The following is a 27,720-nucleotide window of genomic DNA, read 5'->3' as shown; positions in this document are numbered from 1 at the left end:
TAAATTAATAAACTTCATCTTATCTCAAAGACCTCATTGTTTCATGATGAATTTTCGGTGATGACTGAGACATTTATTTTTTTACACGACTGACAGGTTAGTAAAATCTTTTCTGTCTTATCCTGCAAACATTCACATCAGAGATAGCCGGTCCGCAGTTTGTAAACATTAAACTTTTATTGTTTCAAATACAACAATATTAAAAAGAAATATTTTGTAGACTTTTTAATTTTAAAGAAACAAGACTCTTTATAAATCCTTTCTCTGAATCCTCTGTGTGAGGATGAATAAATAAATTAATCTATTCTCCCTGAAATGCCCTGTGTAGAGATACCATCTATAAAACATTTAAAAACACCTCATTTTACCATGTAAAAAAAACAGGTAGGGAAGAGGGTTTACGTGTTTTCAGATTTTCTGGTTTACAAAGTCATTGTCCTTCACTCCTGTTTGCGTTTTCTGCTGAGGTTGGAGCCCAAAAGAGGACGGCGGTTGATGCAACAGCATCTGCAGATCAACCTGTTTTTCAGGATGAAATCCTGGAGCGGGATGCTGGTAACCTGCAGAGGACTCCGTTCTCCCCGGAAGCTGCAAGGACTCTCTCAATAGCAGACATCTGAAACCCCACCTCCACCACAAAAAAAGAAAACTGACCCCTCCCCACAGCCATCACCAGCAGTTCACAGGAGGAAGCAGATCTCAGTGTTTTACCAAGATCCTTTCCCTTTTCAGTCAGATGCTGCTCCAGAGTTTGTCTGCTTCTGCTCTGCAGGTTTCACTCCAGGGTTTTGGGGAAGCAGCCCTGCAGGTCGATCAGCTCTGGCCAGTTGTCATATTTATTATTTGGTTTGTCATTCTTTATATACTGAAGCACAAACAAAATGCACAAAGATTTCAGGTGAACACAGCTTTTGCTTCTCTTTTCACAGTCAATTGATGAACTTTGAAAAAAATTTCAACAGTAAAGTTAATTTTACCTTCTCAAAGCTGCTCTTCACCAAGCCTCCTTTCGCACCGACAAAAACCCAGTTATCTCGATATCCCAGTTTCTGGATTGACGAGCTTCCCAGTTCAGCAATTAAATTCCGGGCTTCGTCATTTAACCTGTTAAAGAACATCAGACATCAAAGAGTTGACAAGCATCACCTGACCTTCCAAACTCAAGAACTTCTAGACCCACAGTGATAAAAAATTGTGGTTTTGGTGTTCTTGCAGCATTTTTCTCATGATGGAGGACATATGCAACGAAAATTTAGTTAGAAATGTCATTTTTGAGTATTTGTTTATACAAATCATTGCGAATCAGAAGCAGATGCAAAAATGCTGTTTGTAAAAGAGCTTATTTGTTATGTAGAAAATACTTTGGATGGGCCACAAGCTCCCTGCCACGCTCCATTTTGAATTAGGTGTCATCCACTTGTAAACGTCGTTTTTCTCGTCCGAGCTGGCATTTGGCTCAAAACTTTGCAGGTGGACTGCTTTTATATTGCTCGCCATTTTTGTTGCACCCGTAATGTTAGATTGAGGTGTGAAGGGCTGTAAGCTAGTGGGAGATGATGCTAATTGGGGGCAGGCTTACTCAATGCCAATGGTCCCGTCCACAACTCAAATTACTAATGACATTCTCAAAGTAGGTTGACTCAAACCTTGATGGAAAATATTTCTCTGTGAACTATTTATTCCAAGTAAAGTAGATGTTTACTTTGAGGACGGTTCATCAAAGGATGCCATCAGAATCACAGAACCCGGTTTCATTTCCTTCAAGAAGTCGATGATATATTTCACATCTGCAACAACACAAATACATTACTCAAACGTTCAGTCCACATCTGGCCGAGCAGAACCTCTACTTTGTACTCACCACCACTGTAAGTATCAAAGTATGTTGTCTTCAGAACTTTTCCTGTTTTACCTGCCAGAGAAGGGCAAAGGTGTGAAAAGCCTGCAGCCAAAAATCGAGGGCAGCAACTTTCCTCTCCGAGGCCGCACAATAAACCTGTCATATTCAATAGTTTAAGATTGTATTTATAAACTTGATTTAACCCTGTAAAGCATACTACATCAACGAATTAACAGAAAATTTCAATTTTAGAGGATCTAGGGTGTTTTTTAAAACCTTTGATGAAATCCACAAAAGACTTTAGCACGTTTTTTGGATAGAGAGAGTGTCAATTATGATACTTTAGGTGAATTGGTAAGTTTTTGCACACAATTTTAGCCTTAGATGCAAAAATATTTCCATGAGTGTTCAGGGAAAAAATCACCTTATTTATCCACAGTCAAATTTGATCCACACATTTTTAACATGGTGTAATTGTATTATAAAGAATTAATTATCAATTTTGCTTTTTTTTTTCCAAAACAGGAAGTAGTCATTTAATAAAATGAATAATATTGGATGAGTCGTTCTCACCATAAGGTTTTAAAAATTAACAAAACTTTTCCCATCAAAAGTGTTTTTAGATTTCATGGAAGCAGCTATTTTGGAAAGAGCAGGAAAATCCCTTCTATTGCCTTTAGTGTTATAATAATCCACTACAGGGGCGGGAAACATGGATCAAGTTATGTACAATTGGTTTTTATGGAAAGTTTGGATCATGCTGATGAGACGGTGGTTTTAGAAATCCGTGTATCAAATGTGATTCAAATGATTATGAACAGTACTGCTGTTTTTTTTTTTTTACTCACCATCCACCAACACGGTGTTTATTCCAATTCCCACATTGTTCAGCACAGTTCCTAGAACCCTAAGAAAACATAGTCAACAACAAGAAAAATGCCTGATGGAGAACGGGGACATTGGAGAGCGCCAAAGACAGGACAAAACACAAACAAGAACAAACAAGAGAAGACAGGAACTCTTCATGCACTAAGACGAGGGAACCCAACAAACCCAGAAAGCTCTAAACCAATACAGCGGCAGTTCATACAGGTCGTTTTCAATGCAGATTTTTGGGGCCACCACGTTGGCAGCTCCGCTCTGGACAATGAAGCTGAAATGATCTTCTGGACACTCTTTCCTTGGAGAACATGGTCCAGCTGAAGAAGAAGAAGAAGAAGACACGAATTACCATCTCATGAAGAATCAACTTTAGCGATTCCTGATCAGGTCCAGGATCACTAACCGGACTTCTTGACGTGTTTATTGGTGGGTTCACCGGCAAACTCCAAGTCTGCACTGCTTAGAACTGGAAAGACAAGATGACAGGTTTGGTTGGCTGGGTGTTCCTGTGTCACGTAGGGAAAACACTTTAATTGACGTTTTCCATCAGTTTTCAGGTCCAGTCAAAATTCTTGTTAGGAATTTAAAGTTTGATGTTTAGATGAAACACTTTGGGAATTTTCCATTAGAGGCCATGTACTCCTGTCACAGATCCTCTGTGTCCTCTACAGGTTTGAATCCCAGTGACCCCCCCCCAAACACCTCCCACATCCACATCCCTCAAACTGCTGCTACATAAAATCAAACTGTACCAAAAAGATCTGATGGAGGAGCCTGAAATCTGTCAGGAAGCGAGGATGGATAGAAGTCCTTACCTTTGAGTGGGTTGGTGTTCAGCTGCAGGAGGACAATAACTATAATCAGTACTGGCAACAACACCATTGATGCCCTCAGGATCCCTAAAGAATCAGACCAAAAACATGCAAAGTTTACCTTCAGATGAGGTTCTGACAACAGCTGCTGCCGAAATTTCTCTAAAGTTAAAACCACAGATGTCAATCATTTTTTTTTTTGCATTTTTATTAATGTGTTTGGAAATACTAAGACTCACAGAAGAGGTTTGTTCTCTTCTACTATCTCTACTGGTTTAGTTCACGCTTCAATGGAAGCTACTAGCGGAAAATTTCTTGTTCTGGTGAAGCTCCGCCCACTTTGGCTGCAACTAGAGCTCCAGTCAAGGGTGGGTAAGTAGAACAACAGAGCTACCTTCCTCCTATTATAATCTGCAAAAGGCAGAGACGTCTGAAAGAAAATTCTATTTCATATCCAATTTGAAACAGATCACGTGAAAAAAGCAAAAAAACAATCTTAACAACTTTAAACTCACCTTTAACAGTCAGCAAAGCCAAATTGTACTTGTTTTTCCCATGTTTTTATGTGATCTAAAGTGTCATTTAGATGATCTTTCAGACACTTCTTTTTGAATTACAAAAAGAGAAACTGAACCATACATTATTTGAAATGTTGATCACGCTGAATAAGCCAAGAAGGAGAAGTTTCAAAGTGGAAAAATTTTTGTAAGTATTTTTTTTCTTTTTAGATATTCAAATTTCAAGAAGGGTAAGTTTAACCCAGAACATGATAAATGGTTAAAATGAGTTTCTATAAATGTGTATTGTTCCAATCAAAGAAAATAATAAAGTAAAAACTCCATTCAAATGCTTCTGGATTGAAAGACAACTCACATCTTCCATAGTTGGAGTTTTTCCGTCCCATTTTGTTTCCTAAAGCAAACAGACAAGAAGATTCAGTGAAGATGTCACCACAGCAGCATCCAGAAGCTACAAACTGCATCTCTGTGGCTTCAGGTGTTTCTATTTCTCACTGTAGAATGAGAAAAACGTTTGTACAATGATTCAATGCTAAAACCAACATGCTTTGCTCGGCTCCTCATTCCCCAAAAACAATTTCCCTACAAAAACAGCACCATTTACATGGAAAATAAGCAGCCTTTCCAAAGAAACCACTTTGGACAAAGACGTTAGAAGAAAGAAATCCACAAAACACGTTTTATGATTTTTGTGCCAAGACTAGTTACTTTCTTTTTTAAAACGTTTAAGGCCAGTTAAGGTTCTTTAGACACATTATGAGTCTAAAGGAGATCTAGCATGCTAATCCAGAGTTCATGGGCTGCTTCATACAATCTGGATTGGGAATTAAATAAGTGATTAAACACAGGGGTCAAAGGTTTAAACTAAATCACTTCTTTGGTAAAACTTTGAGATTTTTTAAAATAATTAGAGAAGAAAAACTGAAATTTAGTATCTGGGGTTTCCCATCTGGACAGTAGTTAAATAGATACTTAAGTCAGACTCCGATCATCTTTTGATCCATTGTAATTAAGATTATGATGTATTTGGATAAAATAAAATAACAACTATCCTTTTCTATGACTTAGTTTCTGCAGAGTGGCAGTATTTTATTAGAAATTCACCTCCGAGTGAGACTGTTGTTCAGAGCAACCCCTCCCCCTTTCCCAAGTCTATTTCTGAAAGCTCTCTGTTTAAATCAATTCAATTCAGTTTTATTTATACAGCCCAATATTGCAACGTAGTTGTCTCAACAGGTTTCACTAATTGTAGAAAAGTTGTTTATGTGCCCTCCCGCTAGCTTACAGCCCCTCGCACCCTAACTCAGCATTAGTGGTGCAACACAAACAGAGAGCAACGTTGGAGCTATCCAGCTGTACAGTTTTGAGCCAGATGACAGTTTGAACGAGGAAAAAGAAGACGTCCATGGATCTTGACGTCCATAAATGAATGAATCAGAATGGAGCAGAGCAGAGAGCTTCTATCTTCTATGTCTTTATTTTCTTTATTTCAGAAAAATGTCACAGGAACATGTTAAAAACACCCAAAACCCTTTTTTGTGTGGAAGTCGGCATTTAAACACAAGCAGAAAGAGCTTCATAGTGAAGCAAAGTTGGGTCAGTGAGGCACAGTTATACAGCTGAGGCGAGTTCACGCTGTGAAGGAGATGATATCAGAGGAAAGATGACAGCAGAAGGTTTACGAGGACTAGTTAAACAACGAAGACAAGGAAACAATAGCTGTGAAGTGCAGGAAAACAAAGATCCTTTATGGAGGAACAAATAAAACTCAGGAGTGTGCACAGGGAGGGGTGGCTGCGATACGGCACGTGTGAAATCATTAACTAATATGAGGGGTAAGACTAACAAACAGAGAAAGTAACTCAAAATGAAAGAGCACAGCTCCTTTCTGTAGCCTCTGAGCGATTCCTTAGCTGAGAGAAGTGGTCAACTTTTAACTCCCAGCTCAACCAAACAGTAGAGGACATGTACAAATAAAAATAAACAGTGGATTAAAAACAGTCATTGTTTGTATTACCACCCCAAGGAATTAGGGAGCAGAAAAAAAAATCTTTTATTTTTTATTTTTGTCTTGCAACTAAAGTGTTAAGGTGGTTTTCCACTGAGATGTTTAGTGTGGAATGTCCTCTCCCAAATGTGTTGAGTAATGCATGCTGTTATTCCTTACTCTAAGTGAAATGTATCCTTATATTCTACAAATCTACATATGGATATTTTGATTTAACTGCTTCCTTATTCAACTTTTAAACCCAAAGGACTAACTACCAATGAAATGTGAATTTAAAAAATGTAAATAAAATAAAAAGATGTAAATTGTTTTTGACACAGTATGAAACTCGGCTCTGCTGGTGCCTTTTTTTTTTAAACGTTTTTTTTAGTTTTACTATGATACTTACTTTCAATTTTACTTTTATACTTTTAAATGGTTTAAACTTGTTAAATTCTGCTTTTAATGTTTTAATATTTTAATGTACGGCGCCTCAGAACTATATATCTATATACAAAATTGGACACTTAGCATAAATGCACAATTTTAATACAGTCAGGTGAACTAAAGCTGCACACGTTTATGTCAATTGGAATATTATCTAATTAAATAGCACTTCAACCCTGAAAAAGGCTGAAGGTAGGGTATTGGTATATGAACTTATCTACGAGGATAGGGAGGCTAAAACATGAAGTCGTGTTTTTCCAGAAAACAGAAGAGGAACCCATGAAGTTCTTTTCTAAACTGAAACTGCAGTTTTTGCATGGAAGAGAGAGATTATCTGAACGACAGCTGCAGCTCTAATTCTGATGGTTTAGCAAAGTTTAGCAGAAAAATGCCCCTGTCACATCAGTACGTCATCTTCAAAATCCGATAAAAATGAATACAAATATACAGAATAAAAAATGAAAATAAAAAGACAAATAAAATCTTGCTTGATTAAAAAAAATGCTGTCGCATATTTTTCTTGAATGATTAAACAGTAAAAAAAGCTGCTTATAGTCGCGGTCCAAAAACATTCATTTGTCCAACAAACCGCAGAGATTTCTGGGCTCAACTGTCAGGAACCCAAACAGGTATTTGGTTAAAGCTTCATCCTTTCCTGTAGGGAAAATATTATCAAGCACATGGGAACATATTACAAAATAAAGCAACTTTTCAAACTCCTAATAATAAACGGGCAACTCAAACCAAACTACATCAGAAAATATCCAAATCTTTTCCTATGAAAATGCAGTTCTGTCCGTTCCTGTTTTTGGCTCAATTGTTCTGTTTACTTCTATTTTCTGTGAAATATGTACTTGTTGTCAGTCTTTAAATGACTCTAAGGTTTATACCTTTAGTTAAACTTGAAACGTTCTCACATTTCTCTGAAAGGAGTGTTGAGTTTTACTGAGCAACTAAATGATTAACCTCTTTTAGTAACACTGAAATTTGTTAAAGATCTGGTTGCACTAAGTGAAAACAGAATCCAAATCCTCATCCGTTTCTTTCCCATTTTTCACACATGTGAACCAGGGAGGCTTGTGTTTACAGGACGGCAGAGCAACGGTAAGAAAAGATCAACGATGGTGGATTTCAGAAAATAAAGAAGTGTAATAATGATTTCAGTCTTCTGTGTTTTGACTCCCCTCGTCTTTAGTCCTTCTACTGAGAACAGTCTGACCTCACAACATGACAAACGCACTGTCAACCCTTTACTGCCTCTAAAAATGAAGAAAAAAAGTCCAGGAAGTGTCAAAGTTTATACATCTAAGACTTCAGAGATCAGACAAACACTTTAAACTTAAATATAACACAATAAAAACAAAATAATTCCAGCAAACACCTTGCAATTTTCCAGAGAAAGGTTTTTTAAGGAATTTATTTCAAAAATTACGTTGTTTTTTTTCTAAATAGCATATCAGAAGCATTGACTGTATAGTCTTTACAGGGAAGCTGAATTTTAAACAGAACATCTAAATATAACCCACAGCTGAAAGAGAAATAATTTAATTCTTGAAAGAAACCTATAGCTATTGAAGAGGGACCAGAACAGAGTGTTTTATCTAGTCCTTCAATTACAGTTCAAAGAAAGAGAATCGAACACCAAACACCTTCTGACATCCTAGTTAGAGTTTGGAACGTAAACAGAAACACAGCTGGACCTGGTCAGAAGAACCCAAAGAGAAAGAGCTCAGAAAATAGGAAGGAACTGACCGACTTTGATGGAAAGCATGTCCCTGTCATCCAACTGGCACTCACACCTAGGAGCTGCAGCACTTATCCAAGTCCAACAGGTTGATCCTGTTCCGCCTCTTCCAAGCGACCGGCAGCCAATCAACAGCAGCCTAGACAAGAGAATGTGACAGCCTGTCAGGGAAGAGAACAGACACACAAATGCAGTAAGATGCCAAACATTTTTATTTGAAAAGTCTCTATAGGGAAAAACTGAAGACTGTGTGCAAACATTAAACAGAAAAGAGTGTTTGACATGTAAGCAGTTTCAAGGGGAATCCCAATACAGAATGTGTCCAAAACCCTGCTGGCAAAACAAACACAAAAAAGATTTCAAGTCTAAAATCCACATTTTCTGATCATTTTTACTGATGTGATCAGAAACTGAGCATCTATTTATTTATAGGATTATTGTAACTGTTTGACAAATACAACCTCAGATGAAAAAGAACCTCTCCCTACGTCCCTATGCATTTATTTTGGGTGTGTAAGGGTGCGTGCATATCATTGTTAAGCTTCTGTGTGCAATTTTTATATACTGGTTTTCTTCTCTTTAAATTGTAGCCTCATGTATGTATAATTTTTTACTATCTTCATTATAAATCAGAACAATTTTTTGACAGGTGTCAATATTTTTTAGGTGGACACCCCGGAAAATGACTGGCAGATAAAAAATAAATATATATCAGCAGAAATAAGGACCAAACAAGACCAGTAAGGTTGAAAACAAAAAAAGCGTTATTGTGTAAAAAGAATACATGAAAGCAAAAACTGATGATCAAAGCAAAACTTTTCCGGAACAGAATTCTGAGATTATATTTGAATTTAGGTATAATCTTCTTGTAGAAACTGATCTGTATGGTCACATGACTAAAATATGGATCAGTCCAACGAATGATGAAGTTTTGTTGTCATCACATATGTGTTGTCCACTGTGATGGAACTTGGTCATTTTTATGTTATAGTAAAATAAACCTAATGTGTCTCAATCCGAATAGTATTTTCTGAGATTAACATAAATAATTAATTTCATTTTCAAAAGATTTTATAATTTTATATATCTATTCAATTCGATGAACTACTTGCCTCAGACAGGTTGAGCTGGTTTGACCGTAGGATTATAAATCAATTCATGAATTAAGTCGATTAATTGTTACACCCCTAGAAGTAACCATTGTAGTCATAATAGCACGATGTACTTTTACTGTGCTGCAGTTACAACAAAAACACCTTATACTGCCATTCAGCATTTTGAAAAATGAGATAGATACAAGCACAAGGGAAATGTGAAAATACTTTAAAATAAATAAATAAATTGGTGGGTAAGAGCCAAGCTGGAAAAAAACGGTACTGTTTGCACATAGTTGAAGAATATTAGCTGCTTCTCTTTGATCCATTTGGGAATCACTGATCCAAAGATGTCAAATGATAATTAATTAAAAAATTTTATCTAGATGGGGGTTGTTGGTGGAGTGGCTTGAAAACAGATTTTCAACTGTTAAAGTGAGATAAAAACAGACAAGGTTTATGGGTTCGTCACTTTCTCAGTGAATACAATGTTGAAATACGAGCTGGACTGACACTGCAGGATGAGAACAACAAAGATGGTTGTGTTTGTTCCAATTCCTCTAGTGCAAAACATTTGGATTGGGCGGGATTTGGTCCGGAAATGGCAGACTGGTCTGCAGTCTCAGAGTAGACAATGACAAATAAAAGTTCTGGACTTCTCAGAAATACTGCAAACCCAGAATAAAGAGAACTTGAAATATTTTTGGAGCAAATCCTTACAAGTTCCGGGCATGATTGGTTTCATTCTTTTATAGAAAAATGATTCAGATCTACGTAGCTGTTTGTTTTTAACTCTTTAACACAATACTTAACTTGGACAAAATAAAACAAGACAATTCTTCAGGTGTCTTTTATACAGATAACCAGTTCAAAAAGTTGACATAAATAAAGGTAAAGAGTGGAGGACAGAAAAGCTAAAGAAGTAATATAATTCCTGCTTGTTTTTATTAACTTAATACTTATTTTCTGCACCATTACGCAAATAAATGCTTTAAAAAAATTGAACAATGGGATTTCCTGGATTTTTAAAAAACATTTTCTCAAAGTTCAAGTGCATCTATAATGAACGCTACAGACCTCTCTTCTCTTATTTAGGGGTCAACTTGCAGAATCTGTGACTGACAAATATAGTATTGTACATTTTTGCCCCACTTTAAGAGAACCACTCCCAGAGCTCAGGTGAAGCTGAACCTACAACCTTTATCTTTAGCATCAAGAGTGACAGGACAGGTCACTATACCTGCAGGGTTTGTAATGTGACATCACTGCAGAGGAATCTGGGCTAACCTCTCATCACTTCGGCCCCCTAACTTATCATAATTTGAAGATTTTATTTTCACTTCATGTATTACTGGAGGTCAGTAATTATATGATCTGCTCCTTATTTTAACTTGCGGTGGCCCTCTACAGGTGATGCGTGGTACTGCACGCAGCTGATAGTTTCATGTCAAAGTGCACGAAATAAAGGAATGAACATGAATTTTAATTAAACCATTTTAGGAGTTTAATCCTGCACTAATTAATTTGACACAAATAAGCAAAAAACATCAAGAAAATGTGTGAAAACACTTTGAATTTAGCAAAGACGTGACCATACAGTGTGATAGAATGTTCTAAGAATGTTTCCTCTGGATTCTTTTGATGTGGGAAAAACAACAGAACTTTAGGAAACTAAAATGTGAATGGATTTGTTATTAATTCTTGTTTACTTGTTTGTTTGTGCACATATTTAACTTATACTTGATTCTCTCTTAAGAAATCCTTCAGCTCCTGCACTGTTCAGTACCAGGCATTTATCTCTGAGTCACACTGGTTGAAGTTTTGGCTAAAGATGTCCTGGATCCATTTTAGATCAGTGAAACGGATCAAATCGAATCGTTCAAAATAAACCAACAATGACTGAATCGTTTCCGTAACCACCAATTATGATCTGAATCAAATCGTTAAAAAGAATCGTCACCCCCCTAATTTTTTGTTGAACATTCAGAGTTTTTTTTTTACCTGCAGGGTCACAGAAGCACTGCAGACCAGAGGAGGATTATTGCTGGGTTTTTTTTTATATGCAACTGAATTTTACTCCAGATAGATAAACATAACTGTGAACGTAATTACAGCGGAGGGTGATTTTATAAAAAAACAAATCACAAACGGCAGTTCTCCAGCTGGGAACAAAAGATCTACACTCAGGCCCAGGTTCAAACCAGACGGACCGGTTTTTCCTAACATTCTTGTGCTGCGGCTCATATTCAGCAGCTCTTTCTGTTATGGCATTAAAATAGCTTTGGACTAAACACATGTTGTATTCCCATCATCATGGGGACCTATAAGGAGTGAGATGTTGGGAGCAAAAAAAAAAAAACAAGTTCCAATGCTAATTTAAAAGTTTATTGCGGTCAGTGATTCTTTTTTGTTTGTTTAATTTATTTTTACATTTACAGTGAAGCCACACTTCAGAGTAAAATGACTCAAAGTAAAAAAAAAATCTTCAAAAAAACACATTTAATGTGAAATCATGATCAGATTTTTATACATTTTTAGATTTTTATATAAAATGACCTTATTTATATATTAACTATGTCATTACCAATTATTTCTGTACATCACATGTCAGCCGTCAAAAATCCAACATGAAGTGACGAGAGGAGAGCTGAGAGAAAATGCTGAAGAATGTTATTGGTTTGAAGTAACAGTGCGTCTGTAAATAAAATACAGTTCTGCATCTTTCTTGCTTGCAGCAAAACCACTTCCTGTCTTCACACGGTGGAGCCAATCGTAGCGGTTCCTCAGAGTCTGATTCTGAAATCATTCCTCACAAACCTCCTCCCTGAGAGCACCATCTTCACTGAGCTCGACTCATTGGGTCTGGTAGTCAGTGCAGAAACTAGTTCAAGCCCAGGCTCCTCAAACGCTGCCCTACTGGTCGGCATGTGGCGTCTGTGGTTCTGAACTGAATCCAGTCTTTGGCAGAGGTCCAAAAGAGAAACTTCTGCCCCGGGTGTGAAGGTGTGACCTGGACCTGTTCACATCACTCACTAAAACGTGCTTTCGACCATGACCAGCTGGTGGTACTGCAGAGGAGCAGGATCCGTTTCCTGTTATAGGACGTTCGGATTGGGGTAGCACACGCCCCCATGAGCTCTACATGAGGCTGCTGAGGTGACCCGAGTGTCCCACCGAGTTCAGCATCAGCGCCCTCTGGTCCAGGACGTCTCTCTCTCGGCCGAGCGCCAACCGCTCCTGCTCCACCATGGCGCGGTCGCGCTCCACCGCCGCCCGCTCCCGATCCAGCCACAGCCGCTCCGCCTGTACCGCTGCCCTCTCTCTCTCCACTGTGGCTCTCTCTCGCTCCACCATCTCTCTCTCCCTCTCCAGCGCCGCCCGCTCCCGCTCCACCATCTCCCACTCCCGGTCCAGCTCCCCCAGCGGCCTGTCGCACGGATCCACGCTCCGCTGGTCTGGCTGCGCGTTGTCCCCAAACGCATCCTGTTCCAAGTCTGAGGAGGAAGAGGGGGGCAGAGGAAGGGTAGGGCGGGGCCTCTGTCTGGGGACGGGGTCAGGGGCCTGCTCATCGTCCTGAGTGACGGGGGTGAGGAGGGGGGCGCTGTTCGCCAGGCGGCCCTCCATAGCTTCATTCATCAGGTGAAACCACGGCCAGGAGGAGGCGCCATCCACCACACTCTCCATCCCAACAGGAGGATATTTAAGGTCCTGAGGAGAGGAGACCTTTGACTTCAACATCAACTTCATCCCAACAAATATGCAGCCAAGCTGAGGTCTACAGCATTTACACAGAAATACTGTTTTAATACAAACTTTTGAGATGAATTCCAGAATAAATACATTTCCTGCTGAAGTCCATTATCCTTAAAAGGTACAAATGTCAGAATCCGAGGAAAAAAAGCTGCTTTAAATATTTCCTAAAAACACAAGCACCTCGCTATCAGTGTCAGGCTTTCAGGCGACCTTTACCCAGCATGCTTCACTCCCTTAGCATCACAACCATAGACTGTTTATGAGAGTGGTTGTATCAAAATTCCTTCATTACTCACTATATAGTGCGTTCACCATTTTGCAGTGATGTCCGAATCTAAATTTCATAAAATCGAGTGCCCTAGAAAACTAACCAGAAGTCTCTGCAAAAAGCCAGTGTGCATCGGTGCTCACTAGATTGGCGAATATACACCAGAATGCATTGCATCGGAACAATTTGTGCCAAAAAAATGTATCTAAATGTATTTTTTAACTAAACCATTAACGTTTTCATCTTCAGAAGACACTGGAGCAGTGAGCATGGTGTTCGAATTGCTTTTAAAATATAGGACACTACATAGTCCCGCACTATACCGTTTTTTAGTAGTTAGGGGTTAAGGCCCGTACACACCGGGACGAATATTCGCCAGGCGTTATTCGCCAGCGTTTTTCGCCACGTTTTTTGTGTTCACACCCAGGCGATTTTCGCTGACGATGAGCCGAGCGAACATGCAATTTCATTCCCTGACATTAGATGGCGCTTAATGTAAACAGAAATACTCCTGTACACAAGGTGGCGCTGCGCAACTTTACGCTCCTTAAAGTCGCTTTTCACTCAGAAGAAGAGAGCAAGTATTTACGCGCTTGTCAGAATCATACAAAGAAAACATGAATATTTCAAGCACCAGTAGCTCCAACTGGTGCTTGGTTCGGGGATATTTTAGAATGTCCGTCATTATTTCTTCGCGGCAGTGTAGACGCTACTTGGCGTCTATCTTCTTCGCTGGTATGTGTGCTCAGCAAGGCAGTTTTGTGTTTGAGCGCCCCCAAGTTGTGTTTTACTGTAACTTCAGAAGCTCCAGACACGTGTGCAAAAGCGCCATTCTCATTGGTCGAATGGATTTCGACGCGAGGCGTCAAAAAAAAAAAACGAACCAGAGGCGTTTTTTTTTTTTGACGCTTTGACGCGTGGCGTTTTTTCGCGTCGGTGTGCACACTTTCATTGGTGCCCTTTGTTTAGTCACGAGGCGTTAAACGTCGGCGAAAATCGCCGGCGAAATTCGTCCCGGTGTGAACAGGCCTTTAGGGTGAGAGTTTGGACATAGCCAGTGACTCCTACTCACCCTGGCGCTCCAAACAGGAAGTACCCGCTGGTTCTAAGAAGCCAAATCCCATGGACTCCTAGACATAGGCAGCTACAACTCAGTCATTGTATTGGTCAGAATAACCATTTTTACTCCGATAACTATTTTTAAAACATCTTGATAATCTTCATTTTTACTTCATGATATTTTCTTCTGTAGTGCAAAGATGCCTCAATTAAAAGTAGGTGGTGCCTGCTGGCCCCCACAAACAGCATCTGAAACGTTTGATTGACAGATTAGCTCTCTTTCAAGTAGTAGGGGTGTGGACTTCCAATAAGATCACTCCTGAGTGGCGAAAACTGGTTGCTGGAGACTACCTGGGACCAATCACTGCTTACTGACGACATCTGGCTCCAACATGGCAGTGTCCATATCGCAAAAAAACAAACAAAGGAGGCGGAAAAGACTTGGTTAGATAGAGCCAGAGTAAGTCCTTTTCTGTGGGTGACGTCACACTCTCTTGGTCCAGTTCTCAGATACAGTCAATGATCAGAACTGTTCTGCATCCATCGGGCCAACTTTCTAAAACTCATAATGGTCAGCTTGTCTCAGATATGTATTAGTTCTCTGCAGCCTGTTATTTAGCAGTTCTACTAAAATGGTTTTGACATTAAATCATATCCAACACAAAAACTTTGACTCTTTAACACCAGAGCTTTAGTTCCAATGTTGACATTCTTTTGACTACTGTGACTCTTTAACCGTTTATGCAATTAACACAATTCTAGCAGATTCTGAAGCGTAGAAAAGCAGCCTAGTAAAGTGCTCACGCGACTGATGTAAGCCAGCAGATTCTGTCATGGAGAAAAGCGTCTTTGCGGCATTAATACTTTACGTTGGTAACGTATCGGACGCCTCCCTGCGTCAGAATCAGCTGATTGCTTGTGTAAAAAGTCAAAGATTTATGGTAAATCAAAGAGCGTGCGTTACTTAGGTGTCAATGGTGACACATCTGTTGAAGGGTTTTTAACTTGAGTCTTTAATCATCTTCAGACTATCTCCAGTCCCCTGAGCACGCCCAACAGGGGTGTCAGAGACCATGCCTCGAGGGCAGACATCATGCTAGTTTTTTTACATATCTGTTCATCTTATCTGCTGCTCATTACCTGAATCAGGTGCGTTTTGCCACTAAGGACCTTCATTTGCAGGTTGGTTGGACAACATGTAGGACACCGGCCTTCAAGGTCTGGAGTTTGACACCTGTGCAATAGGATGAAGAACGTACCTTGTATCTTCTCTTCAGGTTGTCCCACTTCTTGGCCATCTGGTAGGTGGAGACTTTTCCCTGCAGGCCGAGCTCCTTCAGTATGGCTCTGGGGTGAATGGAGAACACGACATGAACACGGCTCACGCTGCTGGTGACTGTCGACATGCAGAAGGGTCTTACTTCCAGGCTGCTTTGGCAGCATTCCTCCTCCCGGTGAACAGCGACTCGTTGGAGGCTCTGAGTTTGATCATCCTCCTGGTGTCCTGGTCGCTCACTGTCAGACAGCAGCGGAGATGTTAGGTGCCTCCATTACACAGATACGCTGCATCGTTAAGCGTTAGCTCTTACTTTTATACGAAAGCTCTGACGGCATTGAACACTCCTCTCCACTGGCGTCAATGTACGTGATGCTCCCGTCAGCTTCGCCGTTGTCTCCGCCCACCATGCTGTCCAGCTCCGACACACTGCTCCTGTCTGCCACAGAGCAATCCCTGTCGACGGGCGGAGATGAGACAAACACGCCGTCTTCATCGTTGGTCCACACGGGGGTTACTTTGGGAGCTTTTCCCACCAGGCGCCCCTCCAGTGCGTCGCTCATGAGCTGGAACCAGGGCCAGGAGGCCGGGTTGGTCTGCCCCTCCATCCCCCGCGGAGGGAACTTCAAGTCCTTCAGACAGAACAGAGCTTAAACGACACTGTCCTCCAATCATCAAACTTGTAAAATATTAAAGGTTTAGTCTTTTCTTTAAACATTTTTTTCTGTTTGAAAAGCGCATTTTCTCAACTTTACGATACTATATATATTGTCTTCTTTAAATTGAAATATCTGACAAATAACAGTACACAGTATGAACAGTATCGGAGTCATCCAGCAGTACAGTGTTGATCCCGATGCCAGCTCAGATGAGGAAGACAAAGTCGTAATGAATCTATTTGTCTGCAAGTGGATGCATCAGAATAGAGCGGAGCAGGGAGCTTGTCGATTGTAGCTACTCCGTCACACCTACAAGCTTTTTCAAATGCCATTTGCTTCTGATTCACAACAACTTGAATAAAGAAATAATCAGAAATGCAGTTTTAACCTCAATTCATAACAAAAATCTCACAAGAACATGTTAAAAACATGATTTTTATCAGAGTGGGTATTTAATGTTTGTGTGGTATTAGTTTAAACACTCATGTTGTAATCTAGATAATCATCAGAATACATGTTTTTTAAATTGATCCAGAAAACAAAGTAAATCCGTAGTTTTTCTTGCTACTGTATGATGACCCTCGCAGTGGAAGCATGCACAGTTTTTTTTGCTGCTCTCTGTATTAGCCTGCAGAACAAACTGCTGACATGGATAACCTTGAATTTGGTCTTTAGGTTGTCCCACTTCTTAGCCACCTGGTCAGGTGTTATCTTCCCCGTCAGACCCATCTCCTTCACAATTCCCCTGAGACAGAGCCAACCACAAACACAGAAAGCACGTCAGCGGGAGATCTTTGCTCTCCAGCGAGCAGACCAGTCTGTTCAGAGGAATGCTGGGAGCGCTGCCTCACCTCCAGGCAGGCTTGGCGGTGTTCCTCCTCCCCGTGAACAGAGACTCGTTTGAGGCTCGGAGTTCAATCAGCCGCCGAGTGTCCTCGTCTGTTACTGCGGACAAAAAGAAGAGAACTCTGATCAAACCAGAACATTATCTTTCGCACAGAAAAACCTCGGTCTGATTAACACACAAACACTGCAGTTCTTTTTGAATAAAAAAAAAAAATTGTAGTCACAAAATGAATAAATATCTGAACTAAAAATTCAGGTTACAAATGCATTTCCAGACCAAATTTGAGCTCTTTCAAGAACGCTTAAGTCTAATCAGGTCCTCTAAAGAGCTGTATGTTCAGTTTTGTGAAAGAAATCTGAGTTTATGAGATTATCAATCTTCTCACGTTTGTAGGAGAACTCTGTGAGTCGGTGAAAATCTCCTAAAGCTGTGGATCCATTCTTGTCCTCGTTATCGACCAGCAGATCCATCTCAGACTCCGTCAGGAACTCCGCCATCCCTCCTCGGCTCCGGCGGGCTCGTTTCTTTGGCGTCGGGGAGAGTGGCTCGCAGTCATCGTCTTCGTCCTCCACTATGGGAGTGAGGATGGGCGCAGCGCAGGAGAAGCGTCCCTCCATGGCGTCGTTCATGCGGTAGAACCAGGGCCAGGAGCTTGGGTTGGTGTCCACGCCGCGAGAGGGAAACTTCAGCTCCTGGAGGAGGAACAGAAGAACTGAAACTGAGCTGCACTAACATCAGCCGACACTGAGGTCCAGGGTATACCTTGTATCTCCTCTTTAGGTTGTCCCATTTCTTGGCCAGCTGGTCTGTGGTCAGCTTTCCCTGCAGACCCAGCTCAAACAGGATGGCCCTGCAGAACAAATCAACAGAGCAGATGTTTAATTTACCAGCAGCTTTGATTGCCGAGCACTTTGACGCGCTCGGCATCACTGAAGCAGGACACAGCAGTTCAGAGGGGGGTGTCAATGACTGAGGTGGTGGAGCGTCCATCTGGTTCCCCTGCTGCAGCCCTGGTAAACCCCGTCAGGTGATCATTAGCTCACCTAAAATTCTGGCAGATGCGACCTTCGTGTTTTAAACCTGCGTTCTACCACTGGAGACAAGGATGGCACAAGGTATAGTACAGTGGTCAATAACCACAGGGCCACAGAATGGTACCCATCCAATGGACACAATACATGGTATCAGGCCACTGAGAACCAAAAAAACACAACCTACATTTTAGATCTGATTCTGAGGGGCGTTTTATTTTGAAAAACTACTGGATTCTCTCCACCACACCAAATGTAAATTGCTTGAACACGTGCTGAAAGTCCATCTGCTACTTTCTTAAAAGTGGCTGCGTCAACTGCCCAAAAGTTGACAAAAGAAAAGCAAACGTATTTTGGAAAGTTTTTTTTTGGCAGAAAAGAGCCAGTGAGGAAACAGAAGAAGAGCCTTCAACTTCAAAATAAAAGAAAGCTGCATTTAACAGACAAAACCAGAAGTTTAAACTCCAAATAAGGATTTATTGGTCCCGTTGTTCCCACAGACTATAATAATAATAATAATTCAGAATGTCCAGCAACCAGCTGTCTAACCTCAGAAGGATTCTACTAATAAAGTTGCTCAAATGTTGGATTATTATATTTAATAAAGACCCGTTTTAATGACTGTTTTTGTTTTGTATTTATGTGCTTAAATTTGGAGTCTGATTTTTTAGCTTCCACTTTGACAGTTATGGGTTAATGGAAAATATATTTCACATTTGAATGGTTCCTACATGAAATATAGATACTTTACAGAGGAGGAAGATAAACGTTACCCTCAAAAGCCAAGTGAAACTGGAAGCTATAAATAAAAACCAAAAAAATCCGATGCCCACTCCAGCCTGGTACAGGCCGGTCCGTAAAAATATTGTCTGACATGAAACTGGTCTGTGGCCTGAAAAAGGTTGGGGACCAGTGATTTGGTGCGTAAACTGACGTCTCCTCTATTAATTAGTCCCAGTTCTGTCATGTGACCAAAACAAAAGCAAAGCCTCTGTGATTAGAAATTTGCCAATACAATTACATGAACAGTCCTAATTTGCTGGAACCATGCATCGCCTCATTTAGCTTTAAATTTAAAAATATTCATCATCAAATCCAACATCCAAAAAGTCAAAACGGCATGAACATAACTAAAAGACCACTGGGAACGCTTTTACAATAGATCAAAAGAGGATTGGAGAGGGAGTTTAAACCAATCTCAGTTATAAAGAAGCATAATTCTTTAAATGACAATAATGAATCTGATTCTGATTACTTTTTACATCTGCTTGATCTGCATTTCAATTATCCTCATAAATTTGTTGAAAGTTCGTCAGAGCAGCATTTCCATCTGCTGACCTGATGAAGGCCTGCAGCTCCAAACCTGGTGAGCTCACCTCCAGGCGGGCTTGGCTGAGTGTTTCCTGCCGGTAAAGAGCGCTTCGTTTGCTGCTCGAAGTTTGATCATCCTCTCCGTTTCCGGTTCAGTCACTGTCGGCAGAGGAAAAGCAGTTTGACACATCAGACGAGGAAGCCCACGTGAACATCAGCAGAACTCCGTGTTCCCACGAGCTGAAGCTGCTTACTTTTGTACGAGCACTCGGTCATTCTCCTCCACCCCATTGGGACGCCTTCAGTGGGCGCGGCCTCGGAATGAACCACCACATCACTCTCTGCCGATTCAGCTGCCACTGTGTCTTCCATCTCCGTCTTGATGAGAAACTCCAGGATGTCTGTGTTCTCCTGGTTTTGGTTCGGCTGCCCGTTGCTGTGTTGTGCGCCGTTGTCTGCGCTCTCCGGACTCAGAACCAGGTTGGTGTTGTAGAGGCGACCCTGCATGGCTTCATCCATGATGTGGAACCAGGGCCACGACTCCATGACACCCCCGGTGGGGTCCTGGCCTTGATAAGGCTGCTTCAGGTCCTGAAACGCACAAACAGTGACCCCTGCAGGCTGATAAAGGAAGGTCCACAGTCTGTCTGAACATCACATTTTTAAAGTCACCACTCTGATCATCGTTTAATCTATTTTGAAAGCATTCCTAGTTGTTTTTTTTAATTAGGATTATGCCGTTTTTAGGCAAAATTAAAAAAAAAAAAAACTGTTGGTGCAGAGTAAGCCCACCCCCATTTCCCAACACACATCTGTTTACACACTCTCCTGCTAACTTAAAGCCCCTCACAACCCCAACCTAACATTACAGGTGCAACAAAATTGGTAAGCAACATTGAAGCAATCCAGCCGTACAGTTTTGATCCAGATTCCAGCTCAGACGAGGAAAACAAAGACGTGCATGGATCTATTTGTCTGCAAGTGGCGGAGCACAGCAGAACGCTTTGGGCCTGCCCAGCGCTCTAAGTCACCAATAAGATCCTTTTCTAAATGCTTTATTGTCTGTTCCTGATTCACAACAATGTGAACTAAGAAATAGTCAGAAATGCTATTTTAAACTGAATTTGCTTCATAAATGTCCTCCATCATCAGAAAAATGCCACCAGAACATGTCAAAATATGATTTTCATCTGAGTGGGTATATACAGAGCCTGAGTTTAAGCTCCTGTCTCCAAACAGAAAAAGCTTTTTTGGATCCGCACCTGTTGCATCTTCACATCTCACCTTGTACTTCGTCCGCAGGTTGTCCCATTTCTTGGCGATCTGCTCTGCGGTCAGCTTCCCTTCCAGTCCCAGTCCTTTCAAGATAGTGCTGAGAAACAAACAAGACCCAGCTGATGCAAACCCGCAAAGCTTGTCCTCACCATGGGGTTAAGGTTAGAAAATGCAGGATTGATTCTGTTTACTTCTGAAACATCCTGATTGGCTTCGTATGTTAGTATCCTCACAGAACCATCATGTCCATGCAGGATCTTACCTCCATGCAATCTTGGCAGAGTTCCTCTTTCCTGTAAACAAAGTCTCGTTGGACGCCCTGAACTCGATCAGCCTCTTCACGTCCTCCTCGGTCACTGCATGGTTCGGTGGTGTCAGAGGTCAAAGGTCAGCGCTGACTGTCAGCCAAGAAGCACAACAGATACTTACTCTTGTAGGAGCCCTCCGGGAGCTGCGGGTGAGGGTTCAGGGTCTGCTCCATGCTGATGACGGAGGCCGGGAAGGAAACGAGAAGAGGGAGGGGGGCGGTGTCTGTTGGCCGCCAGGCCGTGAGCTAACGACCACCTAACGCATCTTACCGCGTCGTTTCCCCATCAGTGGCGCTCGAACAACCATCTTGCGGGGTCAGTCCCGGAGGCGGGTGCCGCCCCTCCTACCGGGCAGCCGTTATCCGCGTTCTCCGAGGGCGGCCTACTGGAACCGTTAAAAACGAGTGGGCTGCTACTTAGCCAGGTTGCTAACCAAGCGCCTAAAAAACGGAGCAGTGCTGGGTTTTCCCTGCGCGGCCACGCCTCTGTCCGCCGCCTGCGGCCGGTCACGACGCCCGCGCTCCACAGGGAGTTTTAAGTCATCGCGCCCGCAGCGCGCGAAATATAAATAAATCAGATCCGGTCACCGGGATTTAACAGCTTCCACAATCTGCAGCCCTAAGAAGAGGGTACGTTCCATACTTCCACCAGGCCTTTTTACCGTCATGTGACCAACAGCATGGAAGGGCGGGAACTGGATATAAAACCAAACAAATAAAAGAAATGTATCTAAACCCACTCCCCTTCAACACAAGCACGCGCTTTCATGCGGACTTTAAACAGTCCAATAATATGTAACAGTCCAATATTTTTATGTTTTTTATCATTTAAATAGAGTACCAATTAAAAAACCAACCCTAAACGCCTATAAAAAAGATAATTTCCTCAAAGAATCGATCTGTGACATTGAAATTAGTCTCTATATACTTTTACCATTTTTAAATATGTTTATAAATAGCATTAATATTAATAATGTTGAGCACTTTCACTAGCTGTGAGTTTGCTGCCTTCTGCTGGTCAAAATGGATTTTAGTTATTATGGAATAGAATTATATTTCAATATTTCATGGTAATTTATCATTAATATTTTACGATTTTTGCTATTTTGATACTCTTGACCATGAAATACTTTAAAGGCAATGAAGATGATAAAAAAAGAACATTAAAATAGGTGTTACAATGTAAAATGTATTCAAAGGAAACTGTAAATAGAACACATTTGCAATCTTTCTTAGCTTCGCATTTTTCCTAGAAGTAAAACCTTAAAAATCAAATAACCGGAGGAAAACTTTAATAGAAACCAGCTGATATTAGAGCACATCTGGAGAAAAACCGCACAGCATCCTGAAGCGTGGTCAAGTTTACACTTTTGTCGGAAATGGACTTTCAAAATGTTAAAAGCGCTTTGTTTCCACAAAGTCCAAATTTTCAAATAATTACAATAATACAAAATATTCCTGGTACTTAATCTATATATTGCAAATGTATTCCGATACAATTATAATTGCATATATTATTTGCGTAAACACTACAAAACGTGAAAGCTTGACAGAAGAGTATGTTAGCCTTTTATTTTGAAGGACTAACCGGAAACGGTGTTGTATCACATTGTCGATCATGTTCTGTCTCCGGTTGTGTGAACACTGTAATCGGTAAATGATGGAGTCTGTGCTGCGGTACACGTCGACGTAGTCCACTGGGAGTTTTTCCACGTCCCCCCGATTATATCGAAGCTGGTACCTGCACAGGTAACGTCACGTGACCTTGTGGCTTGTGATAAAGGTTAATGATGATGGGAGGAGGATGAGGCTCGTGTTTTTGTGATGTGAACGTAAGGTGACCTGAAAGGTGACCGGAAATTCACATCGAACCTTTCAAATGACCTCACCTGAAATTCATCCGCACCTTTTCCGGTTGATCTGCTTGGTGGAACCTGTAAATACAACTAAAAACACGCACAAGCAGTACTTCGTTACCACGTTACTCTGCTTCAAGGTGCAATATCACTGTAGATTGTGTTTAAAACTGCAGGAAAATGTGTTTCCGTGGTGCAAAAAATACAGATAATTTAGAAAAAAGGAAACAAATTATTATTTAAGAAAACCTTCTGCTTGATAGTTGTTAATTTTATGCATGAATGAGTCAAATTGAAAGATTTGACAACAGAGTGATAATTTATGCTTCTTTACAGATAAACAGCTGATTTCTAAAATAAAAATAAAAAAACTTTTTCCAACCACCTTTAAACCCCCCCCCCCCCCCCCCCCCCCGCCCTAACATCCACTTAAATCGGCTGAAAAAGTTCTTTGTGAAAAACTTGGATCCAGTTCTAGATATGTCCTTGTGTGTCTCTGCAGCACCACCATGTTGGCCAGGAAGGGCCTATTACCTGACGGCTTCCTGCTGACACGCCTGGCGGAGGACCAGAACCAGCCGAACCGAAGCAGGGCCAAGTGTCAGAGACCCCGCTTCATCACCAAAACCGGGTCTTGCAATGTGGCTCACAAGAACATCAGGGAGCAGGTGAGCAATACACGGACTCCATCCTTCACGGTGTTCATACAGTTACGGACAGAACTGAAGCTCCATGTCATTCCTTCAAAATAAAAGGTTCACAGGAACTGAAAAAGCTTTTACGTCTTTATTTTTCTTGAAATATTTTATAAAATTATAAATGTATCTGAGAAAATTTTGTGAAACTTCTGACCAACAACCAATCCGGCTATTGTGGGATCAGAACGGACCACCTCAGCTAGCGGTTCAATTGCCATTGCAAATTATATTGAAGAAAGTCATAATCCTTGCCTATCCCCTCTTTGAACGTCAACATTTCTCAATTGAACCTTATTAGTTAAGACTGCTGTCATTGATTGTACTTAAATTTTTTTAACCCATTTATTAAATGTATTTCCCAGATCAAATTTTTCCAATGTCAAAAACAGACGTGGCCATTCTACCCAATCAGATGCCTTTTCTGCTTTTAGGGCAGGGGTCTGCAACCTTTAACAGTAAAAAAGCCATCTGGGCCTGTTTTTTACTGATCTAAACCTAATCTGAGCCGCAAAGTCATATTTTACCCTTTAGGAACATTTGATACAGCTTTGCATTCATTACATTGTTATTTTTTAAATAACAAATATGAATTATATTCATTTTTAGCATGAATAAAAACAGAAATATAAAGAGAAACTAGCATTTTCTCAAAATGTCAAATGGTCTTTTACTTATGACAGACGCTCTTACGACTTACTCTCAAAATAAAAGACTCCCTTTGCCAGAGAGGATCATCCTTTTTGCATCTCCCCTCTGCACAGCTAGTAACTATTGTTGTGTAACTGGTGTTCTTCACTTCTTTCTACATTCTTTGAGAGCTGTAACTAACCAGTCACATCTGGAACTGGACATCCCTTTATAAAACTTCTTGACTAAATTTGTGTATGGTTTTGTTTTCCAGGGTCGGTTCTTGCAGGACGTCTTCACCACCATGGTGGATCTGAAGTGGCAGCACTCACTCCTCATCTTCACCTCTGCCTTCCTTTGCTCCTGGATGCTCTTCGCCATGATCTGGTGGCTCATGGCATTTGCTCATGGGGACCTGAAGCCCAGTGATCCGGACAGTGACCCTGGACCAGTTCCTTGCGTCACTGCCATCCACTCCTTCACCTCAGCCTTCCTCTTCTCCATTGAAGTCCAGGTAGGGGAGGGTCACTGCTGCTCAAAGGCTGGCAGAGCCATCGGTGCCTTGGTAACGCTCTTGTTGCTCCAGGTAACCATCGGTTTTGGTGGCCGGATGGTGACGGAGGAGTGTCCCGCGGCCATTGTTGTTCTGATCATTCAGAACATCCTGGGGCTCATCATCAACGCGGTGATGCTCGGCTGTGTATTCATGAAGACGGCGCAGGCCAACCGGCGGGCCGAGACGCTCATATTCTCCAGAAATGCTGTCATCGCTCCTCGAAATGGCCGACCGACCTTCATGTTTAGACTTGGAGACCTGAGAAAAAGCATGATCATCTCAGCCACTGTGCAGCTTCAGGTGACAGAACTGCAACAGAGACCCAAAACATACGACTGAAGAGGTTGTGGTTAATCCGAGCTGCGTCGTTTCTCCTCAGGTGATCCGGCGGACGGTGACAGCAGAGGGTGAGGTGATCCCAGTGTGCCAGTTGGACATCCAGGTGGAGAACCCTCTGAGGAGTAATGGTATCTTCCTGGTATCTCCTCTCATCATCAGCCACACCATGGAGCGAGGAAGCCCACTCTACGAGTTGTCCGCCCAGTCGCTGGCTTCCGAAGACTTGGAGATTATCGTCATCCTAGAGGGTCAGTCAGAACTTCTGGATCCTAGGAACCATTCTGTGCTGCAAAAATCATTGTTGCTCAGGAGATCATTAGTCTGTCACTTTTCATCACTTTCTAGGTGTGGTGGAGACCACAGGGATCACCATGCAGGCTCGCACCTCCTACATCCCAGAGGAGATCCTGTGGGGGCGGCGCTTCGTCTCCATCATCACAGAGGAGGACGGCAGGTATTGCGTTAACTACTCCAAATTTGGCAACACGGTTCCGGTTCGGATGTCGTCCCTCAGTGCGAAAGAGCTGGACCAGACCAAAGGAGTCCAGGACGGGGGGGTGGAGGCTAACCTGCAGGGGTGGGGGCTAGTCCGAGCTGGCCGAGGAGGCTTTCGCAGGGGAGCCCGGGCCTGCAGCAGCTCAGCCCCGCATCCCTGGTACGCCCAATCGGAGAAACCGGAGCCAGAGGTGGAGCTAAAGGGACAGAAGAGGACGGTGCGGCTGGAGGTGATTGGACCAAAGGCGGAGGAGGAGGAGGACCTGGAGGACATAAGCGACTGAAGACAGACTCAGGAACACATAGAATCCCACTCAGGTGGGCAGGGAGGATGTTCGTGGACACGTCCCACAATGCAATTATCAAATGAAGGAAATGTGTCTCTGTCAGATTGAAAACACAAACTTATCAAATGACCAGACAGCCTTAAAGTCAGGAACTCACAATAAGGACAAATTTATCAAAAAAGTAATAAAAGCTGAGCAGCCTGAGGGATAGCCTAGAGACACAAAAGCCTAAAACACAAACACAGCACACAAACCAAACAAATTTCACCTGCCTCCAGTTATTGTACATGTTGTGTTTTTGGGTAAATGTTGTTACCGTTCCTCTGTGATGCTTTTTCATCTTGTCTGTTTTTGTTTCCTGCTGCTCTGACCGGGTAAAGATCTGCAAAATGTATTTTAGTCCTCTAAGATAATATTTGTGACATTAATAAAACCATTTTGGATTTTCCCTGCTGTTTTTTTAAAGTTAAGGGTTAAGGATGTCAGAGACCCGAACATACCTCACTGGACATGGACACGTGTATTAGATTTCTAAATCCTGGCTATTTCGATGTTTTCAGCTATAAATATGCATTACAAACTCGTTTGCCACTTTACTAAGCAAAACCTGTTCAGCTGCTCGTTGACACAAATTTCAATTTAGCCAATCACATGGCAGCAACTTAACCCTTGTGCTATCCTAGGCACTTTAACGTTGGGAGTTGGGTCATCTAGACCCACTAGACAGTGCTCTGAACCTTTGTTCTTCAATGATTAGTGATCTTCACTGGTGTCCATGGATTACATGAAATCTTTCCACCTTTATCCACCTTTGTCATGGTAGGGAGAACACGTCAATGTAAGGGTGGGGTCATCTAAGATAGCACAGGGGTTAATGCATTTAGGCATGGTCAAGACGATCTGCTGCAGTTCAAACCCAGCATCAGAATGGGGAAGGAAGGTGATTGAAGGGACTTTGAATGGTAGTTGGTGGCAGATGGGATGGTGTGAGGATTTCAGAAAACTGCTGATCTACTGGGATTTTCACCCACAACCATTTTTGTGTGCTTAATAGGCCATCTTTCAAACATTTGAAAATGCAACGGAGGACAGTATTCATAAAAGACATTGCAAGACCCACAGTGTTAAAGGACGATCTGGTGGTGCAGTGTTTGTTTTATATCTAGTAAATATCTTAGCGGTAAGGTGGGAAGCTACCACGCAGGAATACAGGGTTCGATTCCCGGAGGGGAATGAACAATAGTACTGGGGGCAATTACCATATCAATGGCGAGTAACTAACATCGCCCAGTGGGGGTCCTTGGGCAAGACCCAAGCTCACCACTCCCCCCGTGGGATAAATACAGTATAATAAAATTAAATTAAAAAGTACTCTAATAAACGTCTAAAAATTTCCCAACATTAAATGGCTTCAATTAGATGTGCGGGAGACCTTTAAAAACTGAATCTTAAGAATGTGAAAAGACCCTTGTTTCAAGGAAAGATGCCCTGTTTTCTGTCAAAGAAAAATAACCTTAGAGAAAAACGTGTCCCAGTGATTCAACTTGTTTTTAGTAAAATAAGAATTCCAGGTAAGACGACTTTTATACCTGATTGGCAGATCTTTTTTTTTGCATATTTAAAGAAAATCTGCCAATGGGGTGAGAATTTTTGACTACTTTTTAAGGGGCCTGTTTTTGCAGTGTGTGGAGGAATGATGCCAACTGGACACTTTAAAGAGACTGAATTCTTTCATCTGTATTTTGTGCAGAG

General features: G+C 41.5%; 3 protein-coding genes across 5 annotated transcripts; 1 reads left to right on the top strand and 2 right to left on the bottom strand.

The window, feature by feature from the left end:
- Nucleotides 1-153: 153 nt before the first annotated feature.
- LOC101161236 (protein FAM3C-like) lies at nucleotides 154-8,345 on the bottom strand. Its single transcript, XM_004069781.4, has 10 exons — nucleotides 8,239-8,345; nucleotides 4,408-4,446; nucleotides 3,538-3,621; nucleotides 3,126-3,188; nucleotides 2,931-3,039; nucleotides 2,689-2,747; nucleotides 1,862-1,912; nucleotides 1,703-1,787; nucleotides 978-1,104; nucleotides 154-865 (listed from the first exon to the last, which is right to left on the bottom strand). Exons 1-10 carry the CDS (start codon nucleotides 8,255-8,257, stop codon nucleotides 776-778), a joined length of 726 nt encoding a protein of 241 aa, XP_004069829.1. The 5' UTR covers nucleotides 8,258-8,345; the 3' UTR covers nucleotides 154-775.
- Nucleotides 8,238-21,779, bottom strand: LOC101171909. 3 transcript variants are annotated; one of them, XM_020704212.2, is made up of 13 exons: nucleotides 21,233-21,777; nucleotides 21,066-21,159; nucleotides 20,813-20,900; nucleotides 19,783-20,119; nucleotides 19,594-19,687; nucleotides 17,949-18,036; nucleotides 17,572-17,878; nucleotides 17,191-17,284; nucleotides 16,997-17,084; nucleotides 15,994-16,312; nucleotides 15,826-15,919; nucleotides 15,664-15,751; nucleotides 8,238-8,369 (listed from the first exon to the last, which is right to left on the bottom strand). In XM_020704212.2, exons 1-13 carry the CDS (start codon nucleotides 21,282-21,284, stop codon nucleotides 8,286-8,288), a joined length of 1,827 nt encoding a protein of 608 aa, XP_020559871.1. In that variant the 5' UTR covers nucleotides 21,285-21,777; the 3' UTR covers nucleotides 8,238-8,285. The 3 variants fall into 3 exon arrangements, with proteins under 3 accessions (XP_020559871.1, XP_020559869.1, XP_020559868.1); XM_020704210.2 differs by lacking the exon at nucleotides 8,238-8,369 and adding an exon at nucleotides 11,697-13,032 and having other exon boundaries at nucleotides 19,783-20,142; nucleotides 21,233-21,779; XM_020704209.2 differs by lacking the exon at nucleotides 8,238-8,369 and adding an exon at nucleotides 11,697-13,032 and having other exon boundaries at nucleotides 21,233-21,778.
- Nucleotides 21,780-22,699: 920 nt separating this feature from the next.
- On the top strand, nucleotides 22,700-26,544 carry LOC101160728 (ATP-sensitive inward rectifier potassium channel 11). The gene is made up of 6 exons (XM_011476409.3): nucleotides 22,700-22,859; nucleotides 23,469-23,634; nucleotides 24,566-24,805; nucleotides 24,878-25,147; nucleotides 25,227-25,434; nucleotides 25,532-26,544. The coding sequence occupies exons 2-6, from the start codon at nucleotides 23,476-23,478 to the stop codon at nucleotides 25,963-25,965; spliced, it is 1,311 nt and encodes a 436-aa protein (XP_011474711.1). The 5' UTR covers nucleotides 22,700-22,859; nucleotides 23,469-23,475; the 3' UTR covers nucleotides 25,966-26,544.
- Nucleotides 26,545-27,720: the final 1,176 nt, after the last annotated feature.

Source organism: Oryzias latipes, chromosome 6 (genome assembly GCF_002234675.1).
Source record: "Oryzias latipes chromosome 6, ASM223467v1".
NCBI classification, from domain to species: Eukaryota; Metazoa; Chordata; class Actinopteri; order Beloniformes; family Adrianichthyidae; genus Oryzias; species Oryzias latipes.
Note: the sequence above shows the minus strand (reverse complement) of the source record. Positions and strands in the feature narration are given on the sequence as shown.